The sequence below is a fragment of the Lissotriton vulgaris genome, chromosome 6 (genome assembly GCF_964263255.1).
Source record: "Lissotriton vulgaris chromosome 6, aLisVul1.2, whole genome shotgun sequence".
In the NCBI taxonomy this organism is placed as follows: Eukaryota; Metazoa; Chordata; class Amphibia; order Caudata; family Salamandridae; genus Lissotriton; species Lissotriton vulgaris.
The window spans coordinates 541,879,767-541,900,938 of NC_141694.1; the positions used below are offsets into that span (position 1 = coordinate 541,879,767).

General features: G+C 43.1%; 1 protein-coding gene across 1 annotated transcript in view; it reads left to right on the forward strand.

Moving 5' to 3' along the window:
- LOC147707531 (dynein axonemal heavy chain 5-like) overlaps positions 1-21,172 on the forward strand; it is a 1,425,553-nt gene that overhangs the window by 1,377,288 nt on the left and 27,093 nt on the right. The window contains exons 97-98 of the mRNA XM_086925656.1: positions 1,203-1,351; positions 12,759-12,875. Of these exons, the coding sequence (XP_086781782.1) occupies positions 1,203-1,351; positions 12,759-12,875 (266 nt within the window). The remainder of the gene's footprint in view (positions 1-1,202; positions 1,352-12,758; positions 12,876-21,172) is intronic.

Consider the following 21,172-nt stretch of genomic DNA (forward strand, 5'->3'; position numbering starts at 1 on the left):
GGCGCACTGAAAGGTTCACCTCCTAAGGGTATGTATGCCTCTGCCCCCACATACATAATACAAAGCAAACACAAGGAGATGGACGGCGCAATAAAACTTTTCAGACACTAACCCCCGCAAACAGATCTGGGTTGAATCCATCAACATTCTTTAGCTCACTTCACCACCTCAGGTCAGACCCAGCTATATGCCAATCAGTCTTGACCCTTTGCCTCATGGGAACAGTCCAGCCCGAACTGCCAAGCCAGGTCTTCACTAAACCGGAAACAAGCATCCTGGGACCGGTTTCTGGGTAACCACCTTCATCAGCTAGGCTAGCCTGAATCCAGAGGCAAAGTGAGCAAGCGACCCATGTCTGGGCATACCCTTCCAGCTTAGGCTGATAGCTTAGGCTGATGAAGGGTGACATACTCTGAAACCGGTCCCAGGATGCTTGTTTCTGGTCCAGGGAAGACCTGGCTTGGCAGTTCGGTGTGGACTGTTCCCATGAGACTGGGTCCAAACTGGGGTAGCGTAGTGGGCAAAAGAACAATGGATTTAACCCAGATCTCTTGACTGGGGGAGAATTTTAAATTATTCAGCATTCCGTTCATCATTGGTTGCAGATACACACATCCACAATACGGCACAGAGGCAAAGTGATTCTCTCATTTGCATGGTGTCACATCCTCATGCAAATGAGGGAACACACTAATGATAGCGCTAGCGCTACATGTGCACCTGTGCTATTTGTATTACAGAAGGGGCTGATAAAGCATCTGGGGCCCCTTCTGTAATGTCAAAGTGCCCCAGGGGTGCACAGAACAGGCATACATGCCCATTGCACCCCTGGGGTACTTGTTATAATACGACCCTCAGAACATTCCATATATACTTTCTTACAGAACATACTTTGTGCAACATATTTTTCTTTTCATTATTCCTCCAATCATTTTTATTTTCTATTGCTGACCTTTTTCATTCAGTACAGTGATCTTCTAATTCTTAAAACAGTATACCCCTCTCCCCATTTGTTTATTTGCTGTTTAGGTAAACATTTTTGATGGTACTAATAGTGTCTCATGTTTATTTTTATCACTGTTATTTGGGTAAGGGAGCTGTTACAAGCTGAGGGGTTTTGGACACAGGAAATGTAGAGAGCTTTGTTGTAGTTTTACTTATCTTTGAAAGTGTTAACAGAAATGTAATACTTGTCCTTATAGATCGAACGCCATTGGCCAATAACCAGCCTCTTGCCAGATTTCACACTACTCAACCTGGAAATGGAAGTCTCCTGAGACAGATGTCAGTTACGGAGATTTGGGAAATGTGTTGCACCCTCCTACCCAAAGTGCCCAGGGGGTGGAGCCGGGTAAGTCATACACATTCTCAAAATGTCGCCTGACTGGGCATCAATCTTTTTCTCTCACTAGTAAAACTAAGACCCTCTAAAGTATGTTTATTGCAAAAAAAGGCTATTGGACACTTTCTGTATCAAGCATATCTTCAGTTAGATCCATTGTCAGTACTGATTACAGATCAGTGTGTAAAAAGATACAGTTTAAACACAGGAATTATAATTATTTGCACCCATACACCTGCAACATGAGATGAAAGCCGGTCAGCAAAGGACCGATTGTAAGATGCGTGGACCTCACCCATGAACTCTAGAGACAGTGGCTGGACAAAGATGAATGCAGGATTTCAACATGCATGGATGGACATAGAACACCTATGCTGGGTGTCACAAGTGTGTTGTCTTGTATAGGCCAACAACCAAATCCAGAGGCGTGGGATTGTCCAACTGAAATGTTGGCACCGTTATTACCCAGTGGGGATGATGTTCTTGTTAAGTTTATTAGTAATGTTATATACAGTTGTGCAGCACCAGTTACTCACATTTAGATGGCTGCTCTACTGCTAGTTGATATCTATCGCTGTACCCAGTTCCCCATTTTTACAATGGCTAATAAACTATGCCCTGTATGACACTGTAAAGAATGAGTTCTCACTCTCAGCAGGCTAAGTCGACCTAAGCACTTTTGTTACACTGTGAAACCCCTAGATAAGATGTCTAATACTTCAGAATTTTACAAATTAGATTCCATTAACTATTTAATGATAACACAATATAATGCTCAACTTTCCCTTAATAATAGTGCTTCACATATCTAATGGCATAAAACGCCAACAAATATAAGCTCTTTAAATACACAGTAGCAAATGAAATACCATCCACTCCAAGATTGGGTTATAGCATTCTTCAACATAACCATACACACTCACAAAAGGTCCATAACATGAATCAACATATTTTGAAAGTGGCCCTTACCTCAATGGGATGTCAGTGTAGCTGATCTAAGTTTTGGAAATACACAATCATTTTTCCTGATAGAAGAAATGAATCTTGCCATTGTCTGGAGAGCAGCTTTGGGAGGAGCAAGGTATGATTGAGGTGCTACCAGTAGGATGGCCTTACCAAGGTGCCTGTTAGATTTGGGGGTCTCTAGTTGGCACAGGTAGGTACTTGTGACAAATAGGGACCCTCTCCTCTAGTCAGGGAAAGGGGATTACACATCTAAAATAACCCCTGCTCACCATCTAGGTTGCGTGGCGCGAGCAGTCAAGGCTTATTTCAGAGGCGTTGTAAGTTAAGCAGTTGTGACTACATACAGTAACCCAGTGACAACACTACAAATGGACACCACACAGGTTTTAGATAAAAAATAAGTCGACTATATATAGAGTTACCACAAGACCATAAAAAACAAAAATACACACTATGATTACTTTAAGATGATAGATTAAGCTCAGTTCAGTTCAGTTCTTAGATGCGACACTCTGCGTCAATGTACCTTAAATTGCGTTGCGCTTCCACGACAAGCAATGTTGAAGCGATGGGAAATGCGGCAAAGTTCAGATACAAAAAAATAAAGACGTGAAGATCTTCCAGATGGGGCACGCTTCTCGGGGATGAGAGAAACTCTCGGTTCGATGCGTGAACTGCCGCTGCGACTCCCTTACGATGTGACGACAACAGCTCCAGCGGCGACGCTCCTCTCCACGATGCGTGAAGCTTCCACTCGATGCGACAACTACAGTGGTGACATCCAAGATGCGACGGCAGCAGCTCCTACAGTGGCGCGCTTCTCGGGGATGCAAGGTGCTCTTGGTCGATGCGGTGCAATGCAACAGTTCCAGCGGCGACACCCTCCTTTTCCAGAGATGCGGCGGCAGGCACAGCAACGGCGACACCCTCCGACCTCGTTGCGAGATTCTTCTCCTGATGCGGTGCAGTGTGACAACCACAGCGGCGACACCCTCCTTCCTCGGAGTTGCGACGGCAGCAGCAGTGACGGCGACACGCTTCCTCTTCGTTGCGGCACACTTCTCTCCGATGCGGTGCAGTGCGACAGTTCCAGCAGCGACACCCTCCTTTCTCCAAAGTTGCGACGGCAGGCACAGCCACGGCGACACGCTTCTTCTCGTTGAGTCGCGCTTTCAGCTCCTTGCGACACGCAGTTCCTCTGAAGGCCCAAAACAGCAGCAGGCACTTCCAAAAGAACTCTGGGGAGCTGGGGGATGAAGTCTGTGGTCTCTGAGACTTCAGCAGGAGGCAAGCTCTTTTCCAAGCCCTTGGAGATCCTTCACAAGTTGAAAGCAAAGTTACAAAGTTCCTTTCTCCTTCCTTTGGCAGTAAGGCAACCACTGCAGGCCAACCCCCCAAGATGAGTGGCTTCATCTTGATGATACGCGTTATTGACTCCACCTCGCCGCATTTCTAGGCGCTGCAGGATCTCTGACTGCTCACAGGCTCGTTTAAGCGCAAATTGATCGCATCGACTCCTGATTTTTTCAGAAAATTGATAAAACTCCACTTAACATACACTGGATGAATTCTGCTGTGTATAAATACGTGAACCCTATGTGAGTGAAGTTCAGACGTTACATCCAACTTGGATGAGCGGTCTCCGCATTCGATAGTCAGGTCCCTAGGATACTGTGATCCCCTCACGATTCCTTTGCGGATGACGATAATCCGCAAACAGACTACAATATTTCTATACAGATCTGAACTGATAACAGTCCTGAGGATGGTTTCATCAAATAACTGCTAAGAAACCGAAACGTCGACATTACGCTTCATCCCTTGCTTTGTTTTACTCAATGTGTTTTGGGATAGGTGTCTTTTAGGTTCTGTTGAGTCACTTAGTAATTTATTTTTATGTGTACCCACAGTCCTAAAATCTTATTTGTTTAATTGTCTGTATATGAAGCTGATTTTTCTTAATGAATTATTTGATAAAAACACTTTTTTCGTATACACCCTGTGTCTTTGTTTATATGTTTTATGTTGACAACACGATTTGATCAGTTTTGATTAATTCACTGTAAGGACGATAAATTGGTTCTTCTCATATTAATTTTAACTAACAAACATAGATTGAATAAAGTCCCTTGAAGGCACTTTTACCCTTCTACATTTACTTACCCAAGCCCTCAAGGGTATTCCGGGTTGCTCACTTCCTTAATAACAATCCCCCAAGCAGCACTTCAGCTTGGGAATAGTCTCTCCTCAGTTTCTTCAGGTTCCTCTCCTCAGTAAAGGTTTCTACTTGTAGTCCAAAAGTGATCTAATTTCATGGGATCAGGGTCCCAATATTTATACCCAGAAATCCTTTGTTTTCTGAGGGGAGAGGAGCCTTTGCCTAGTCCAAACCAGTTCTGAAGCACTCTGTTTACCAGACTTCTCCTTTCCTTTCACAGTGCAGGGCATGCACATCAGATGCCCCACAGGAGGTGGAGCCAGCATTGTGGAAGGCAAGTACAGTCCTTGAGCACTCTGTTGACAGGACTCCTTCTCTTCCTTCAGTGTGCAGGACAGAGCCATCAGCCGCTCCCCAGGGGGTGGAGCCAGCATTGTGGAAGGCAGGCACAGACCTATTCAAGGTTCAGGTGAACTCCTCCCTCCCATCAAGCTGCAGATCTCTCTATTCACCACTGGGTGACTCAGCCTGTCTCCTGGAACTCCCCAGCCCTGTCACTCACAGAAACCAGACATAGGAATACACGTCCTAGCAGAGGCAGGTTTGAATGGTTAGACAAGCAAATACCTACTTTCTAAAAGTGGTATTTGCAAACAGAATATTAAAATAAACTTTACTAAAAGATGTATTTTATCATTCTGAGTTCAGGCATACTAAACTCGAATTTCTACCATGTTCTCCAAGCCTGTTAGGATTATAAAAGGTGACAATTCTAACAGCACATTCTGGCCTATGGAGAACAGGTAGCCTTGAAATAGTGAAAAACGAAAATGGCTGTAATTCACTATTAGGACATGCCACACACATCAGGGCTTGCCCTACCGTATACTTACAATGCACCCTGCCCTTGGGCCTACCATAGGGTTGACTGATATGAAGGTTTGGGGACTGGGAAGTGGGTGCACTTGCCCAGTCAGCATGACAGTACCAGACTGCATGCAGGCTCTGCAATGGCAGACCTTAGACAAATTTTACAAGGCGTCCATAAGCCACTGTGAATACCCCAGAATATTGGGTCTTCTGCTCGCTGCATATACGTTCTGAGTCGTGCAGTATTATCCAGATAATCCGCGCTACTCTGTGGCGCACCTCCTCCCACCTCTTTCTCTATCCCTCCTTCTCTGTTTCTCTCTTTCCCCTCCTTCTTTGACCTTTTTCTTAAGATCTTAATTTATTAGATGTGGTACTTGGTTACTACCCGGACCGTCCTGTATTTGTCTAGGACCATCATACATGTCCTGTAATATTGTACTATCACTTGTGTTTCTTTCAGGACCATAACATTGTAATCTCATCTCATCTTGGTTCGGATGCTTTTTTATCTGTACGCCGATTGTACGCACATTGCACTTTGTTTTTACTGAAATGTCCAATAAAAACATGTGAAAAAAAAAAAGAATAAGAACTTGAAACCTTATGTGGAGTTTCCGAGTTTCCTGTAGCCTATGGTGTTTAACTGCGCTGAGGACCACTGATAAATGAGAAGGGCGAGGAAGAAGGACTCACTGTTCTCTACTATGTGAAGAACATCATACAAAATTCTTAATGTGCAGAAGCTCAAATATAAAATATTTATTGCCACAAAAACAAATTGCCTAAAACCATATTGCTGACCTGTAAAAATGAAGAACAAATGTCCCATTACCAGGGCCACTGAAATGATATGGCAGAAGAGGATAAATTTTGTGGCGAGGTGGACTCATTTATTCCGCAAGAAAAGGCAAAATATGTGGTGTAATTGTTTGATAGTATTACTTTTTTAGTTTGTCATTTTTACTCATGTTAACAGTCTGGATAAGGTTTCACCCCAGTAGTACTGATTTAACACCCAAATACAGCAATAAGCCACAGATAGATGACCAGTCAACCTTTGAAAAGGGTCTTACAATGTGCAGCAACATGTGCTGCTCCAGCATTTTTATTAACGTTTGATCTGTCGGAGCTACACACATTTTTTCTTAAAATCTACAAATTATGCATCAGATGATGGATTATTGGCACAAGTGGCAAATCCACAATTATGCAGAAAATACCACATACACAAAACCTCATAACTCCAGTGGCCCTGCCCATTAAGTGATGACAAAGAAGATAACAGATATGGTTGTAGAAAGTGAGAGGAGCACAATGTGAATGAAGGGGAAGGATCTCCCTACCCAATCGGACTGTCATGGAATGACCATGTACTAGAAAGACCCTCTTCTGTTTCAAGTATTTGCAATAGGAAAAGGACTTCAAGTCAGGACACTAAGTAGGGTAAGTTGAGAGCTAGCATTAAAGCTTAACACAGCCCTAGAGGACCACACACTGAATGCACATTCCTTTGTCTAGCGGTGGAAGATGATAGATTTGTCTCAAGAAGTGAAAAGCGGAGCAGCACTTACGATAACTGCAATTAAAATGATGGGTGAAAAAGCCATAAAAGGAATCGGAATAATAAAGAAAATGGGAGAGATTAGGAGTAGAAGATGAAAGAGTACTGTGTGTCTACAAAAATGTAAAGTGGGTCAACAGGGGATGCAAGATGTCCCTCTACATATAACAATTAGAAGCTATTTGTCAATTTGGTTTCATCCCAGGGACAATATTCCATTTCACAAAGGTTGTGGGGCTCTGGATCATAAACTACTCGCAGGCAGCTAAGCAAGTCTGATGTTACCATAATTCAGTGAGGAAGAGAATTTGTGCGAGGTTTGTGACACTAATAGAACCATAAGACATGTTTCTCTTTTATGGTATTTACATTTAGTCTAGTTTTTGAAAAATTTGCCTGTGGCTTTTTCCCACTTGAAGACATTTTTTGAACTGCTCCAAAAGCAAAGCATGGATTTTGCAACTCATTTCAAACTCGTCATGCACACATACCAAGCCTTCCACATCAGCCGCACCGACCTTACCAATTGCATTAACTTCCACATAGCTACCTGACTCTTCCACTCACCTGGACTCCTATTCACACACATCCTCTGCATACGCAGAACTAAATCCTGCATCAGGGCCTTTTGCTACCTCACTCCCAAAATTTGAAATGACCAATCACTGCTCATCAGAGCCGTCTCATCAGTTCTTAAATTTCACAAGAAACTGAACACCTGGCTCTTCTCTTAGCCTATCCCTGGCTCAGCCCGTACATCCAATGCTTCAGCACCAGGATACCCTCCAGGGTAAGTTGTGTGCTATACAAATTTTGATGAACATCTTGTGTTGTAAGTGCAGTAGCGGCTGCTGCTACCAACATTTGTTGGGGCAGCACGTGGGTGAGAATAATAATTAAAAAAAAGAACTTACCTGTTGTTCTGACCGACTTTTTCAGCCCTTCCTTGAGGGAAGGTGATTGGAGGTGACTTTAGTCTACTATCATTCTAATAGAAGGATTAGAACCGTAAATAGAGCCTATTCACAAGGCGTGTTGACACAATCCCGTACCCTTTTCCTTAGATCAGGGCTTATAAATCTATGTTAAGGGATAGATTCATTAGTATTAGTGATAATCCGTCCTTTTGTAAGAGTGTTAGTATACTTTTCATGGAGTTATGCTGATTTCGGGCCTTGTAGGCCTCAAATGGGAGAGACTCCATCTTTCTTTCTGCCCCGGCTGCTTGAGATGCTTCTAGGTCAAATGTAATGTTTTAGTTACGAGGTGTTGTTCGCTTGGAGAGAACCGGCTCAGGCTGGCCCTTATCGAAAGACTGTATTTTTCTCCATGTCGAAGACGTAACATCAGGCCGGCCGGCTGAGAACGTGTCCTTGGTACGGGGAGGTACAAGAATTTGGTGGACGGCAGGTTACTGGCCGTAACTTTCCATGAAGGTACAAGCTTCCATATTAAGTAAAGGCATGACGCAGTTAGTGAGTCCGTCTGTAGGCGGCAGCTAGTCGTTAGCATCAATGCCATTAATTATTCCAAGAAAAAAGAGGGGAAGGCTGGGTCCTGTCTCTGACCGGCTTGGACCACTCTTATGGAACAAACAAACCACAGTGCCGGACAGTATAGATTAATAGAAACAAATGCACACCTAGTACAATGAATTGCTAGGCTGACAAACCATTTGTGTTTAGTCACTTGTTTTTTATGAAAAAGGATTTTGAACAAATATTTTGGCATCAAGGGGTACACACCGCATCTACAGAGGTTCACAAGTGCATTGAAAAAACCATATACAATACATTTAATCAAAACATACACATATAACAATTGTGATAACAATAGATATAGACAACTGTACAATGCCTCAAAAAGTTACGTTTGTTGAGGCACCAATCCTGGATGAAAATGAACAAGTGGATAGACAAGATGACAAACTAGCCTACTTGTTTCCACCACCACTAGATACGCATTTTAATTTATCATATGGTGCAAAAAATAGGAAGACACAAAACTATGCAACAGTGTAGAATTTGTGTGAGTTATATTCCTATTATGCCCTGATAGTTCAGTATCTGGGTGGAGCAGGACGCCGACGCGTTTCGAACCCGTTCAATAGGTTAAGGGTTCTCCTCAGGACAAGGATTGGGGAGGTCGTTGTCGCTGTGAATTAAGTTAAAAAAATGGTATCAATGAAAAGCTGACTAACACCTCACTGAAACTCAAACACTGTAAGGAAGCAAGCAGATACCTTATGCTTGGAATATCAGGATACTCCCTGTGAATGAGATGATATAAACCCCAGTTAGTCTCTGCTTTTTATAAAACACTCTGAGCCACCGTATACAGAAAGGAAATTAACTATGGGCACATACCTTGATGTTTAAGACACTAAAGAGTGTATGGGGTGCTGATGCGCCTAAAATCAATTGTTGTTGTGATGTGCCTAGGGAAAGTAAACAACACGTCGTGTTACAATCCCAACTTATATGACCCTGGTTTACGTCTTCACACGTAAGTGTTCGTAACAGAAGTTGAAAATAAATCCTACCTTAGTTTGCAGATTTTTGAATCTATGCGCGAACCCGAGCGGCAGTCGCCGCGGCAGTTCGGCAACTGTGAAACCAAAGGGGAGTGCGGTAATTAGAGAGGAGCCGGGATCGCGCTCACTCAATCTTTACAATTTTGTTAGAAAGGGACTTACGTTTTGGACGAGTCAATCGAGCTATGCATCAGGCACCCAAGCGGCAAAGAACTGGCAACGCGAGTCCATAGGGGGCGTGTCCGAGTGTATTTAACGCGCGAGGAGTTAAAACGGCATGGTGGGACATGTAGTTCACTAATGTACTCCATTAGTGCTAGCATTACTAAGCGAAGGATATAAACCACAGGCTGGACAGGAGTGCCTGCTAGAACAAATAGTTTAGAACGCACTCCACAATGGCAATACTATGCAACAGATATTAAACCAAAGGCAGCAGGGGGGGTTCATGTTGGGATGTGTAGTTAGATATCGCATCATGGTGCAATTCCCTATGACAGTCTGACACATGTATAATGATGTTGGCAGAGGGGGGCTCAGAACCGGGGGGAACACACTTGGAGACCCTTACAAAAAGGTGTACAGGTTGCATATGTACTAGGGGGGTTGTGCAGACACATGAGCGGCATCATCTCATTCACAGGGAGTATCCCGATATTCCAAGCATAAGGTATCTGCTTGCTTCCTTACAGTGTTTGAGTTTCAGTGAGGTGTTAGTCAGCTTTTCATTGATACCATTTTTTTAACTTAATTCACAGTGACAACGACCTCCCCAATCCTTGTCCCGAGGAGAACCCTTAACCTATTGAACGGGTTCGAAACGCGTCGGCGTCCTGCTCCACCCAGATACTGAACTATCAGGGCATAATAGGAATATAACTCACACAAATTCTACACTGTTGCATAGTTTTGTGTCTTCCTATTTTTTGCACCATATGATAAATTAAAATGCGTATCTAGTGGTGGTGGAAACAAGTAGGCTAGTTTGTCATCTTGTCTGTCCACTTGTTCATTTTCATCCAGGATTGGTGCCTCAACAAACGTAACTTTTTGAGGCATTGTACAGTTGTCTATATCTATTGTTATCACAATTGTTATATGTGTATGTTTTGATTAAATGTATTGTATATGGTTTTTTCAATGCACTTGTGAACCTCTGTAGATGCGGTGTGTACCCCTTGATGCCAAAATATTTGTTCAAAATCCTTTTTCATAAAAAACAAGTGACTAAACACAAATGGTTTGTCAGCCTAGCAATTCATTGTACTAGGTGTGCATTTGTTTCTATTAATCTATACTGTCCGGCACTGTGGTTTGTTTGTTCCATTAATTATTCCAAGGCAGGCAGTCGCCATTTATTTTGAAGTCCGAGAAAGACCGAGAAGCTAATACTCTCTTAGAAAGATTGAAGTTATTTTAGTTGGAGCAGCTGGCGAGCTTTGACATTTAAGATCAGAGCATACAGAGTGAAGCAGTTAGTTGAGGGAACGAATACCAGAGTGATAGAAACTGAGTTATAAGATCGAAGCTGAGAAGTGAAGACAGTCCGTGATCGAGAGGAGAGAGGAGTAGTGCAGAACAGCCAGAGAGAAAGCAGCTGATGAGAGGAAGGTTCCAGTGACTTGGAGGGAAGCGGAGGAGACAGAGCATAGCGGTGCAGACGTGTATCCGTGACTGCAGAGGTGTGACCCTAAGACGAGCCAAGGCACAGACGAGAAGGGAACCCAGATGACTGCTGAGTCCAGACTTCATATTAATAAGGTGACGTCGGCCCTTTCTTATTAGCGTGCACACATTCTAACCTTTCATTTTCCTTTGCAGGTTATATGTTATAGTATAGTACTATATTGTTATTGTAATTATAATAATAAACATACCCCAGTTCTTAGTGAACCAGTGTGTACCTCTTGTTTTTATACAGTAAAGGTAACCTTTCTTCTAGTCAGGTGCTATTATATGAACAGATGCTACCCCCGATCAGGTAAATGGTAACTGAATAATGAGGGAGAGAGGAGCCCTTGAAATAGAGAATAAGTTGTACACCATGTAATTCAGCCATTCTTGTGTGATCCATAATATTGTAGTATTGTACCTCTAGTGAATAGTGAGAAATTCCCCAACATGAAGAGCTAACGGTATTCATAGGAAAGTGATCGTCGTTGTAAGGCGGCGTTAATGAGAGCATCAGGGGGGATACTGATGTGTATACTCACAGGATTGTGGCTTGGATATTAAAGAGAGCATCAGGGGGGATACTGATGCGTATACCCACAGGATTGTGGCTTGTAGGAAGAAGAGAGCACATGGGGGGACACTGGTGTGGATCTAATGAGAGCACTGGTTGCAGTCAGTGTGTGTAAGCAGAACTTCCCTAGGGTAGATTAGTCTGGGCCCCTGTGGCCGCGAGACTATATTGTATGAGTGTGGTATGGTAGAAGACCTAAGCATGTATATTGCTAATTCCCCATCCTTGGGTAGGATACATAGATACCTGTTGTAAATAGGTCCTAAGGAGGGAGGTGATTACGTTTCGGCTGGGTTGGTGGTGCTCTGGTGAGCTGATTCTATCTGGTCCGAAAATCCGGTCGTTACACCTGTCTCTCCAGACACCACCACGGTGCTCCTCGGCTCCCCTCCCCTGTGCATGTAATTTCAGCCGTCCTAAGATGGCCGGCCAAACAGATATGCACACTTACAGTGCACCTACCACTCCTCCTCCCTGGATCTGGCTGCTGCTGACTCAGAGCAAGGCCCCCCCCTACCTAGACTCAGCCGCCTACGTGAAAAATAAATGCCTTTCAGCAGTGGGGCGACACTCCTCTGTCATAACGAAGGAGCCGCCCCTGTTTAAGTGTAATCTAACGTGCATCATTGATGAATTTACTGTACTTCCTTTGGCAGAACTGCTCTTAACGGTTGTTTCCGGACCCTTCCTACCCCATCGCCTCATCCATTCATGACATTTGTAGCACAAAAACACATTGAGTCCGTATTAAAATGGTAGCTACATTGGTGTATTTAGTGCTAGTAGTGTTTCACTTGCTTGCTGAATACTTCCTTAAAGACCTACTTATAGCTCTGTCTCCAAGAATTCTAATTATGATTTTTATATAATGCATGTTATGACATTTTAGATGTTTCTAGTCTGTAAAATAAAAGTGTTGCTATTGCATTTCCAAATGTAATGTTATTGGATGTAAAAACCTGGCATGAATTAATGTCTGAGTTGACCTGAATAGCAGTAGTATGTCAAAGATTTACCTGTTGTGCTATTGGAAAACATGTTAATGTTTGCATTTATAATAGCTGTTCTTTTATACTTCAGGATACTATTATTGAGCGTTTGAAAAAACTTGGCGGAAACACCCCATTTAATTTGTTCATTAAGAAAGAATTGGAGCAACTCATGTCTCTCCTGTCAGAAGTGAGAAGAAATCTGCAGGTGAGTTAATCTGACTGTATACAGTATACCATTGACAATGAAAACAGGGATACAGTTCTCTTTCTGATTTTTAGATCTGAGGTTAGCCAGTTGCAGCGTGAAGCAGTGCATAAAATATTTATTGTACGCTTATTCTCTTTATTCCTTTGATCATACAGGGCCCTTTCAAATTACACAATCTAACGGGTTTCCAGTGTCACAGAGGCAATGATCCTCTGATGAAACTTTCCCAGCCGACAGGAGGGGTGGAAATTTGGGTGACCAAAGTCCACATTAGCTGTGCAATGAGGACCTTCATTAACAGCCAAATCGCTAATTTGAAATCAGATTTAGAGAGACTACTTTCAAGACCATGCTGTAGAAATAAAGAATAGCAATTTAAAAGACCCAACCTCCTAAAGAAGTTAAGTCAAGTGAGGATTATGCAAACCAAAAGTTCAGCAATTGCAATACAAAACAGGAGAATGAATACCTGATTTTCTGTCAAAGCTCGCTGATTCTCCCTACAATGCATTTAAAACATTATTTACAGTCAAAATGAAAGAATTCACAGGACTTGATTATAGACTCATACAGAATTTTGAGAATAGTTTTTTCTTTTATTAAAGAATCAAAAGTCATTAAAATAAGCACTTTCCCAAGGATTTCGGTCAAGAATATCACAGCTTGCAATGAAAACATCAAGTATTTAGGTAAATCTTTATTGTGTGATTATAAAATTCCGAGTTACAGAGCCCACTACCCTTTAAGGCAGAACGATGGTTCAAAGTCTAACAGCTCAGGTCCTACGGAAAAAGGGGAAAGTTTCAGACTTAAAGTACATTGGGGCAAGTGCATTAGCTTAAAGCTAAAGATATAATAGAAAATTTGTAAAATATAAATGGTTCGACAAAGAGGTCTCAGTCAATTAACTTCTGATTATAGACAAACAGGCCAACATAAAAGATCGATCAGCATAACATCTGGAACTCAAGTAGGAAAAATCAGAATGGCGGTTGTTGCATCTCCTTTGGGGTTTCTTCTGTTATAGAGTTTTAGCAATGCCCAGTGGCCTAGCATCACACCCACAGCGAAAGGCTATCTCATGTTCATGATTGCATCATGTCACCTGAGATGATTGAAACATCAAGCTGATTTCCCATTCTAGTCATGAGAAACAAGTGTTTGTGAGTCCACAGAGGGTTAACATTGGTATAGAGAGAAAATACAAAGTTGCGACTTATAGCCGTAGCTGAATTTCTATTCACACAGGGAAAAGGTCAGCACTAGAGAAAAAATATTTCATTAAGGTCTTTAAGTTATCATTGTACGTTTTAATGAAATGAGCTCTGACGTTACATCAAATATAATTAAATGTAATCAATTCAAATTTCCTTCTACTTAAATTGTTTCGAATATTTCATACACTTTAAAATCTCATAAACTTTAAAGTCTCTTGTATCAATTTGAAAAATCTCAAGCCTATACTTCAGTGCTACACTTTTTTTCACCGGCTTTTCTAACTGGTTTATTCTCAGCAAAAAGCATAAAAAGATATAGGCCACTTCACATAGCATTACACTTTTCATCAGTATACGTCTATAAGCAACATACACATTAGAATTCATTATCTGAACCAGTTTATGAATTAGTGTTATCTTATAAGTGTGTTTTCTTCATCTCACGTTTTAAAGCACGCTTTTAAGAGGCAATTACTACACTTGTCTCTTTTTCATGTGTCACTGTGTCTAACGTGTACTTTCAACCTTTCAAGTCTTCTGTTTATAAATGTGTCCTGTATTATGGTTTTAAAAATCATGCTGGATCACAGTAGACCATTGACAATGAAAGCAGGAATTCAGTTCTACTTCTGATTTTTAGGTCTGATGTTAGCCAAGATTATTTCAATTGAATACAAATATACTAACCTATACATGCTTAGATACCTGGGGGCATATTACCAAGCAATAGCGATAATTATCGCTATTGCTTGGTTAGCGATAAAAATTTATCGCCGAGCTGCGACGATTTTTATCACAGATAAACCTTGCTATTAGCAAGGTTTATCTCTGAAACGATAAAAATCGTCCGAAATGCATGAATATCGCTGTAAAGTCAGCGATATTCATGCATTACCGAGCTAATGCTCTTAGCCATATTATCCACCTCCCATTGGATAACATGGCTAAGAACTGCTCAGGGCAGGTGTTAGCTTTTGGAGATATTTGCGCTTAGCGCGAATATCTCCAAAAGTTGGTAATAGGAGATAGCGATGTTAGCGACTGTTTCCAGTCGCTAACATCTTGGCACGCCCACTTTGCATGTCATTAGTGATAAATTTCTCTGACATGCAAAGCGGGGCCCAAGATGGTCGCTATCTCCTACTAGCTGTCACTAACTGGTGTTAGCAACAGCTAGGTAATAGGGAGATAATTGTATCTCCTCTTTCTTGGCTTTTAAAGCCAAAAAAGCAGAGAAAATCCGTTGATAATATGCCTCCTGGTCTTTAAGTCAGCCCTTGTTATCTACTGGCCTGTTATAGTATCATTCACATTTTTCTTCTGCCTACAGCATAGGTCAGCCCACCATAGGTTTTGGTTCCTTTCTGTGTGAGTGACAAAATACTTCCAAAGCACAATGTCACCACCTACACACAAAATAGCCAGTTTCAATGCCAGAGACTGGTTGACCAACATGATGTTTTAAAAAAAGACTTTTTTTACTTGTACTGATTTTAAAATGTTGTGATTGGCAGCAGCACCCGGGGGCTGCTACTGGGCCCTGTTTGCCACTTGTAATGCACTGCATGCCACATGGACACTGCAAGCACCACCCTTCTTTGAATGTGCTTTAAAACGTCCCAGAGATGGCTACCTGTGTATATTCGGGGGGGTGCATGCACATGTGGGGAGGCATCTTTAAATGGGCTTCAGATCCATTCAAAGATGGCTACCTGTGCATAAGAAGAGGGCCATTATTCAGTGTTTTGCACTTTTTTAGAATACATTGATAGATGGGACCCCAATCATTCATGTGCATAACCAGATATCTTTGAATGGTTCTTACAACAGTAAACAATTTTACTACAAAGATGGACATTCAACAATGGCCACCTCTGCCTTTGCATACTTCCACCTGCAGAGATGGCCATCTTTCAAAGATTTCTTTAAAGCATCACTATAAAACCCCTTTCAAGATGGCTGCCCCTTCACACACTATCTCAAATTAAACATCTTGAATGTGGAGGATGGGGGAAGGGGGAGGAGTCTGGTTACAATGTATTTACATTGGTGGAAATGGAAGGAATTCAATATTCATTTTAGCCTCTTCCCCTTCAGTGTCCTCTTCCACACAAATTATGAGTAGTCCCTCAAAATCAACATCTCTCCCTGACTCCTGGCACCTGTTTCTTTCTTCCACTTTGCCTTGCCACTCTATGATCACCCTCCGACATCCACCTCCACTTGTTTGTCTTGCCAGCAGTCTAATACCATGTGTCGTCTTGATCCCATCCATTTTATATTTCCTTCCGGTCTACTGTCATTCTTCTGTCATTCTTCTTGTGATCCTGCCCCTTCCTTGTTTTTGGGTAGACACTGCAGTTTCTTGCCAGTGTTATTCTCACCTCTATCCTGTTGCGTTCCACTTCTGCGCCTACCTTTTGCAACTCCATTCTTCATATCACTTCAACTTTGAGCCAGGCGTTTCTCTCTAAATTCCTGGTGAGACCATACATCAATTAAGGGACAATCTCCATTCCCCGAATCTGCGATGAATAAGTTCATTATTAATGTGTAAAGGTTATGAATTTTAATCAAATTACAAGCCTTATTCCTGGTAAGACTGACAGAGCTGCTCCAGACCAGGAAAGCTGTGTAGTGAGGTCCTCTGCACAAGTGTCCATGTTGTAATGCTACATTAAAGTAAAATATGAATAGAGAAGTATTTTCAAACTTCCACAATGTTTTATGAAAGATAAATTGAACCTTTTTTTAAATGTATTTTTCAGCATGGATAATCTTAAGCGCCAGGAGGATAATCTTAAGCGTAAGGATACCCGTCGGGTGGCAGAGCTCTATACAAATCCATATACTATACTATACTATGTTCACTGCCGATTTGCATTCTACTCTTCTTTAAAAGTTATATTGGACTAGATATGTAGATAATTTAATAGACCACCAGTGACACAGCTTTCATTTTTCGAATTCATGTTGCTGTGGTAGTTGCATCTTGCTTTGGGATTTTACGATCTGTGAAGAAAGTTCTACTTTTGCCCTCTGTACAGGAACAGAGAACTATGATACATGCTCTATCAACTCGCACCTGGACTATGCTAATGCCTTATACCTTGGTCTGCCCGCCTACTTGCTGAAAAGTTTGCAGGTGGTACAGAATGTGGCTGCCAGGCTTTCATTAAAGGTCCCTAGGCAGGCTTCAATCTCCCACTATCTGAAGGAGCTACATTCGCTACCAATCAGAGAGTGGATTTAGTTTGAAACGTTAATTATGGCCCATAGAGGTTTCTGTGGTATGGGTCTGCGGCATTTCTCAAATAGATTAATTCACTACCTCCAGTCAGAACCCTTTGCTCTTCTGAGGCTGGGTTGTTTTGTGTCCTGAGATTCAAACTTAAGAATCGGGGAAGCTCGTCATTTTTGCATCTCTTGGCCCACACCAGGGTTTCCCGCTCATCAGATCTATGCAAAACCAGAGGTTGAAGGCCTCATTAGAAGGTCTCTCAAAACTTGGATGTTTGAAAGTGCCAGTGGAGGGCCACTCTTTAAATAGAGACTGAAACAAATGTATACAGACAAAGATGTAGGTAGACCATACAGGAAGCGTACTGCTCTAAGGTAGTCTTATAGGGTGGCATCAGAAGGCCTTTAAAGAATTATACCATAGGTACCCCCCAAGTGCACCCCACCTTCCCCAGTCACAAAGGGGGCACGCAACAGGCCCCCAAAACCAAATCCCGCCAGCCTTTCCATGGTGGCGATTGCCACCGATGGTAAAGCGGCACACAGACTTTGCGTCCGCCGCAATACCCACCGCCATCCTAATATGGCGGTGGGTAAATCTCAGTACAATGGCGGAATGATCCAGGCGGTGCCGATCGTTCCGCCATCGTAATGAGCCCCTAAGCTCCTGGTGGCCTAAAATCAGAAGACTCCGCACCACTCCATGTCCCGGTTGCTTGGAAGTTCATGAGCCCGCTCTTGGAGTCATTCCTGTTGGTCGCCGTGGAAGTTGTTGTTGGATAAGTCCCACAAACTTAAGAAGTCTAAAAAGTGAAAGCGCTCTTTGATTTCACTGTGCGGGTCCAAGTCAGCGTACGAGTCGTAGGAACAATGCCACAAATCTAGGCCCCACTCCGTTCACCACCTGTGGAGCCAGAGTCTGGATCCGCTTTGTGCCTTCCTGAATTTTCTGGAGGCGGGGTGACCCTTGCCCACCTGAAGGAGATTTGTGAGGCCATGCACCTCATATTTGGGTGCGCCTCCCAAACCCGTGGGGCGCTCCCAAAAATGAGGTGCGACTGGATGCCCACCGGCTGGTTTGCCCTAGATACCAGTTGGGCTCTCTGGATCCATTCCCAGATTTAGACCAACTCCGGTCACGAATCCACGAGGTTTGCCGGGGTTCAGTAATGTGGCGCTTTTCCCAGTGAACCCATAGTAATTCCCAACTTCAATATGGAGAACCTGAATCGTCCGAAGTTGACACTGGTGTCAACTGGACCCCAATGTCTGTCGGAGACAGTGCCTCCTTGCCTTTGCAGACCTTGTGGGGATTTAGGCTGGGGTGGATCTGAGGATTCTTTCTGATAACCAATTTTTATTGATTTTCTTATGCAACAGAACAATTGGCAAGGATACATCACATATACATTAAAGAAAGTTGCCAGGCAAATACAGCGGAGTGCATGAAGAGGAAAGGGGGTGGATAAGAGACACATTTGTTTGCTAAGGTGTGCATATGTCATAATAGGACCACCACTTACCCCAAATCTTCCCATGCTTGTTTGGGGAGCCACATGCTCGATATATCGGCTCCTCCAATTTAGCAAATTGATCCAATACTGTCCTCCATTTGGCTAGCAAAGGGCCTAGGGTGAATTTCCAATGTCTGGCCCCAATTCCCAAAAAGGTGTGTTATCTTGAGAGACTGCACATATCTTCAAGAAAACCTAGCAGTTCTAAACGTGAAGTGCAGTTGATCGTCCGTTCTATAATTCTGGACAGGGTGGCAAATATTCTCATCCAGTAGCTCATAAGGATAGGGCATTCGTAAGCCATAATGGAAAATCTGCAGTCTTCGGATGCGCACCTGCGACACTCAGCCTTTCTTGTCGTTCCCATGAGTTGTAGGTGGTGGGTGTAGGTGTAGACCATGTGGAGGAATTTAAGCGCAACAAGTCGAAGGCGCGAGGAGATATTCAGTCCTCTTGCAGCCATCTTTGGCTCACACCAGTCACCTTCATCTAATGGGTCCAGCAAGGTCTCCCAAAGTTCACGTAAGGAGGCAAAGTGGTCTGGTGCATTGGTGACCAGGGATTTATAGTGTTGAGTTGGCATCACGTCCCCGTGGTTCAAGAGTGCCCTTGGGTTCTAGCGGATTATATTCCGGCATGTCGGACAATGTGGACTGGTGCATTGCCATGGCGTGTTGCAGTTGTAAGTATTTGTAGAAATGAGACTCATGTAGTACGAAGTCTGTTTGCAAATCAGTAAAGAATTTCATGTGCAAACACGTCCAAACATTGCCTAATTCGGAGCTGACTATAAGGTTGCAGCTTTCCCACCCCTCTAGCTGGGCAAGGGGTGTGAGCCATGTGTTGTGCCACAATGGGGTTTCCTGTGTGGGTTTGTGGTTCGATCTGGTCCTTTGGAGCACCATTCTCCAGCATAGATAGTGTTTGTGCGTTATCCCTGGGAGGGTGTTGGGGAGGGGAAGAACTGAGGTAGCCGCATCATTTTAAACATGGCTATGTGTTTCGGAACATTGAAAGGGAAGTGTGCCCATCTGATCATATCTAGGGTGACATGAGCCACTAAGGGCTGAATATTGAGACTGGGTCAAACCTGTTTCCAGTGCAATATGGACACCGGGTATTGGAAGATGAGATGGTGATTTTGGATCTGTGATTGCCACTCCGTCATAGAGTTATTACCTTTGAGGGGCATTGGTAGCAATTTGGTCCAATTAACCTTCAGTCCTGTGGGTCCACCGTCTAGGAGCAACATATGGGGCAGTCAGAGACCAGAGATATCCAGGTGGCACACATAAAGAAAAACGTTATCTACTTAAAGCGCTATGCAGTCTTCAAAGATGTCACACCAGCGAAAGCCCCAGAACTGCTCATCACACCTAATCGACATGGCCAGCGGTTCCATCACTTGCATGAAGAGTTGCGAAAGGGAGCAACCCTGCCTCGTACCATGCCTAATGAGTAGTGTGAGTGAAAGAACACCATTGACTTGCTCTTGTGCTCAAGCTGCAGCGTAAAGCACTTTAACAATTAATAAAAAGGGGATCCGAAACCCAGTCAGGTAAGAACTTGGAAGAGGACGGACCAGTCTAAAAAGTTTAAGGTTTTTTTCAAATCGAGCAGAAGGAGTGCTGCAGGGTCTGGAATTATATGGTATTGGGCCAGCGAAGCATGGACTCTGCGCAGACAATGGTGTGTGCTGCGATGAGGCATAAATCCACATTGGACACCTCCATCAACCTGTTAGCTAGGATTTAGGCAGAGATTTTCAATTCGATATTGATCAATGAGAAGACGATAGGAGGCACAAGTCTCAGGAAGGTTTCCCGCCTTATGGATCACAACGATGGTGGCTATATCTAGCTCAAGTGTTAACTGACCCACTCTCACTGAGCATCTTGGTACAGACAGAGGAGTTGTGGGGCAACTGTATTCCTGAACTTGGAGTAGTGTTCGGCCGGTAAGCCATTTGGTCCAGGCGTCCTTCCTGATGGCATATCTGTGAAGACAGTGATGATTTCCTCTACGGTAATGGGTTGGTCTAATGATGCCCATTATGTAGCAGGACAGGGTATAAAGGGGGAGGTCATGACTTGCAGGCTCTGGCGCTGTATGTATAATGTGCCATAGAATGAGGCAAATTTTGCGGCAAATTCCACTGATGTGTGTTTCCCGTGGCTCCATTAATTTGCTGGATCAGGCAGGTCACCGTTTCCCTTGTTGCAAGCCAATTGAGTAATTTACCAGTCTTATCCCCCAATTCATAGACTAGATCTTGAGTGACTAACTAACATTTCATGGTTTCTTCAAGGCATAGCTGGCACAA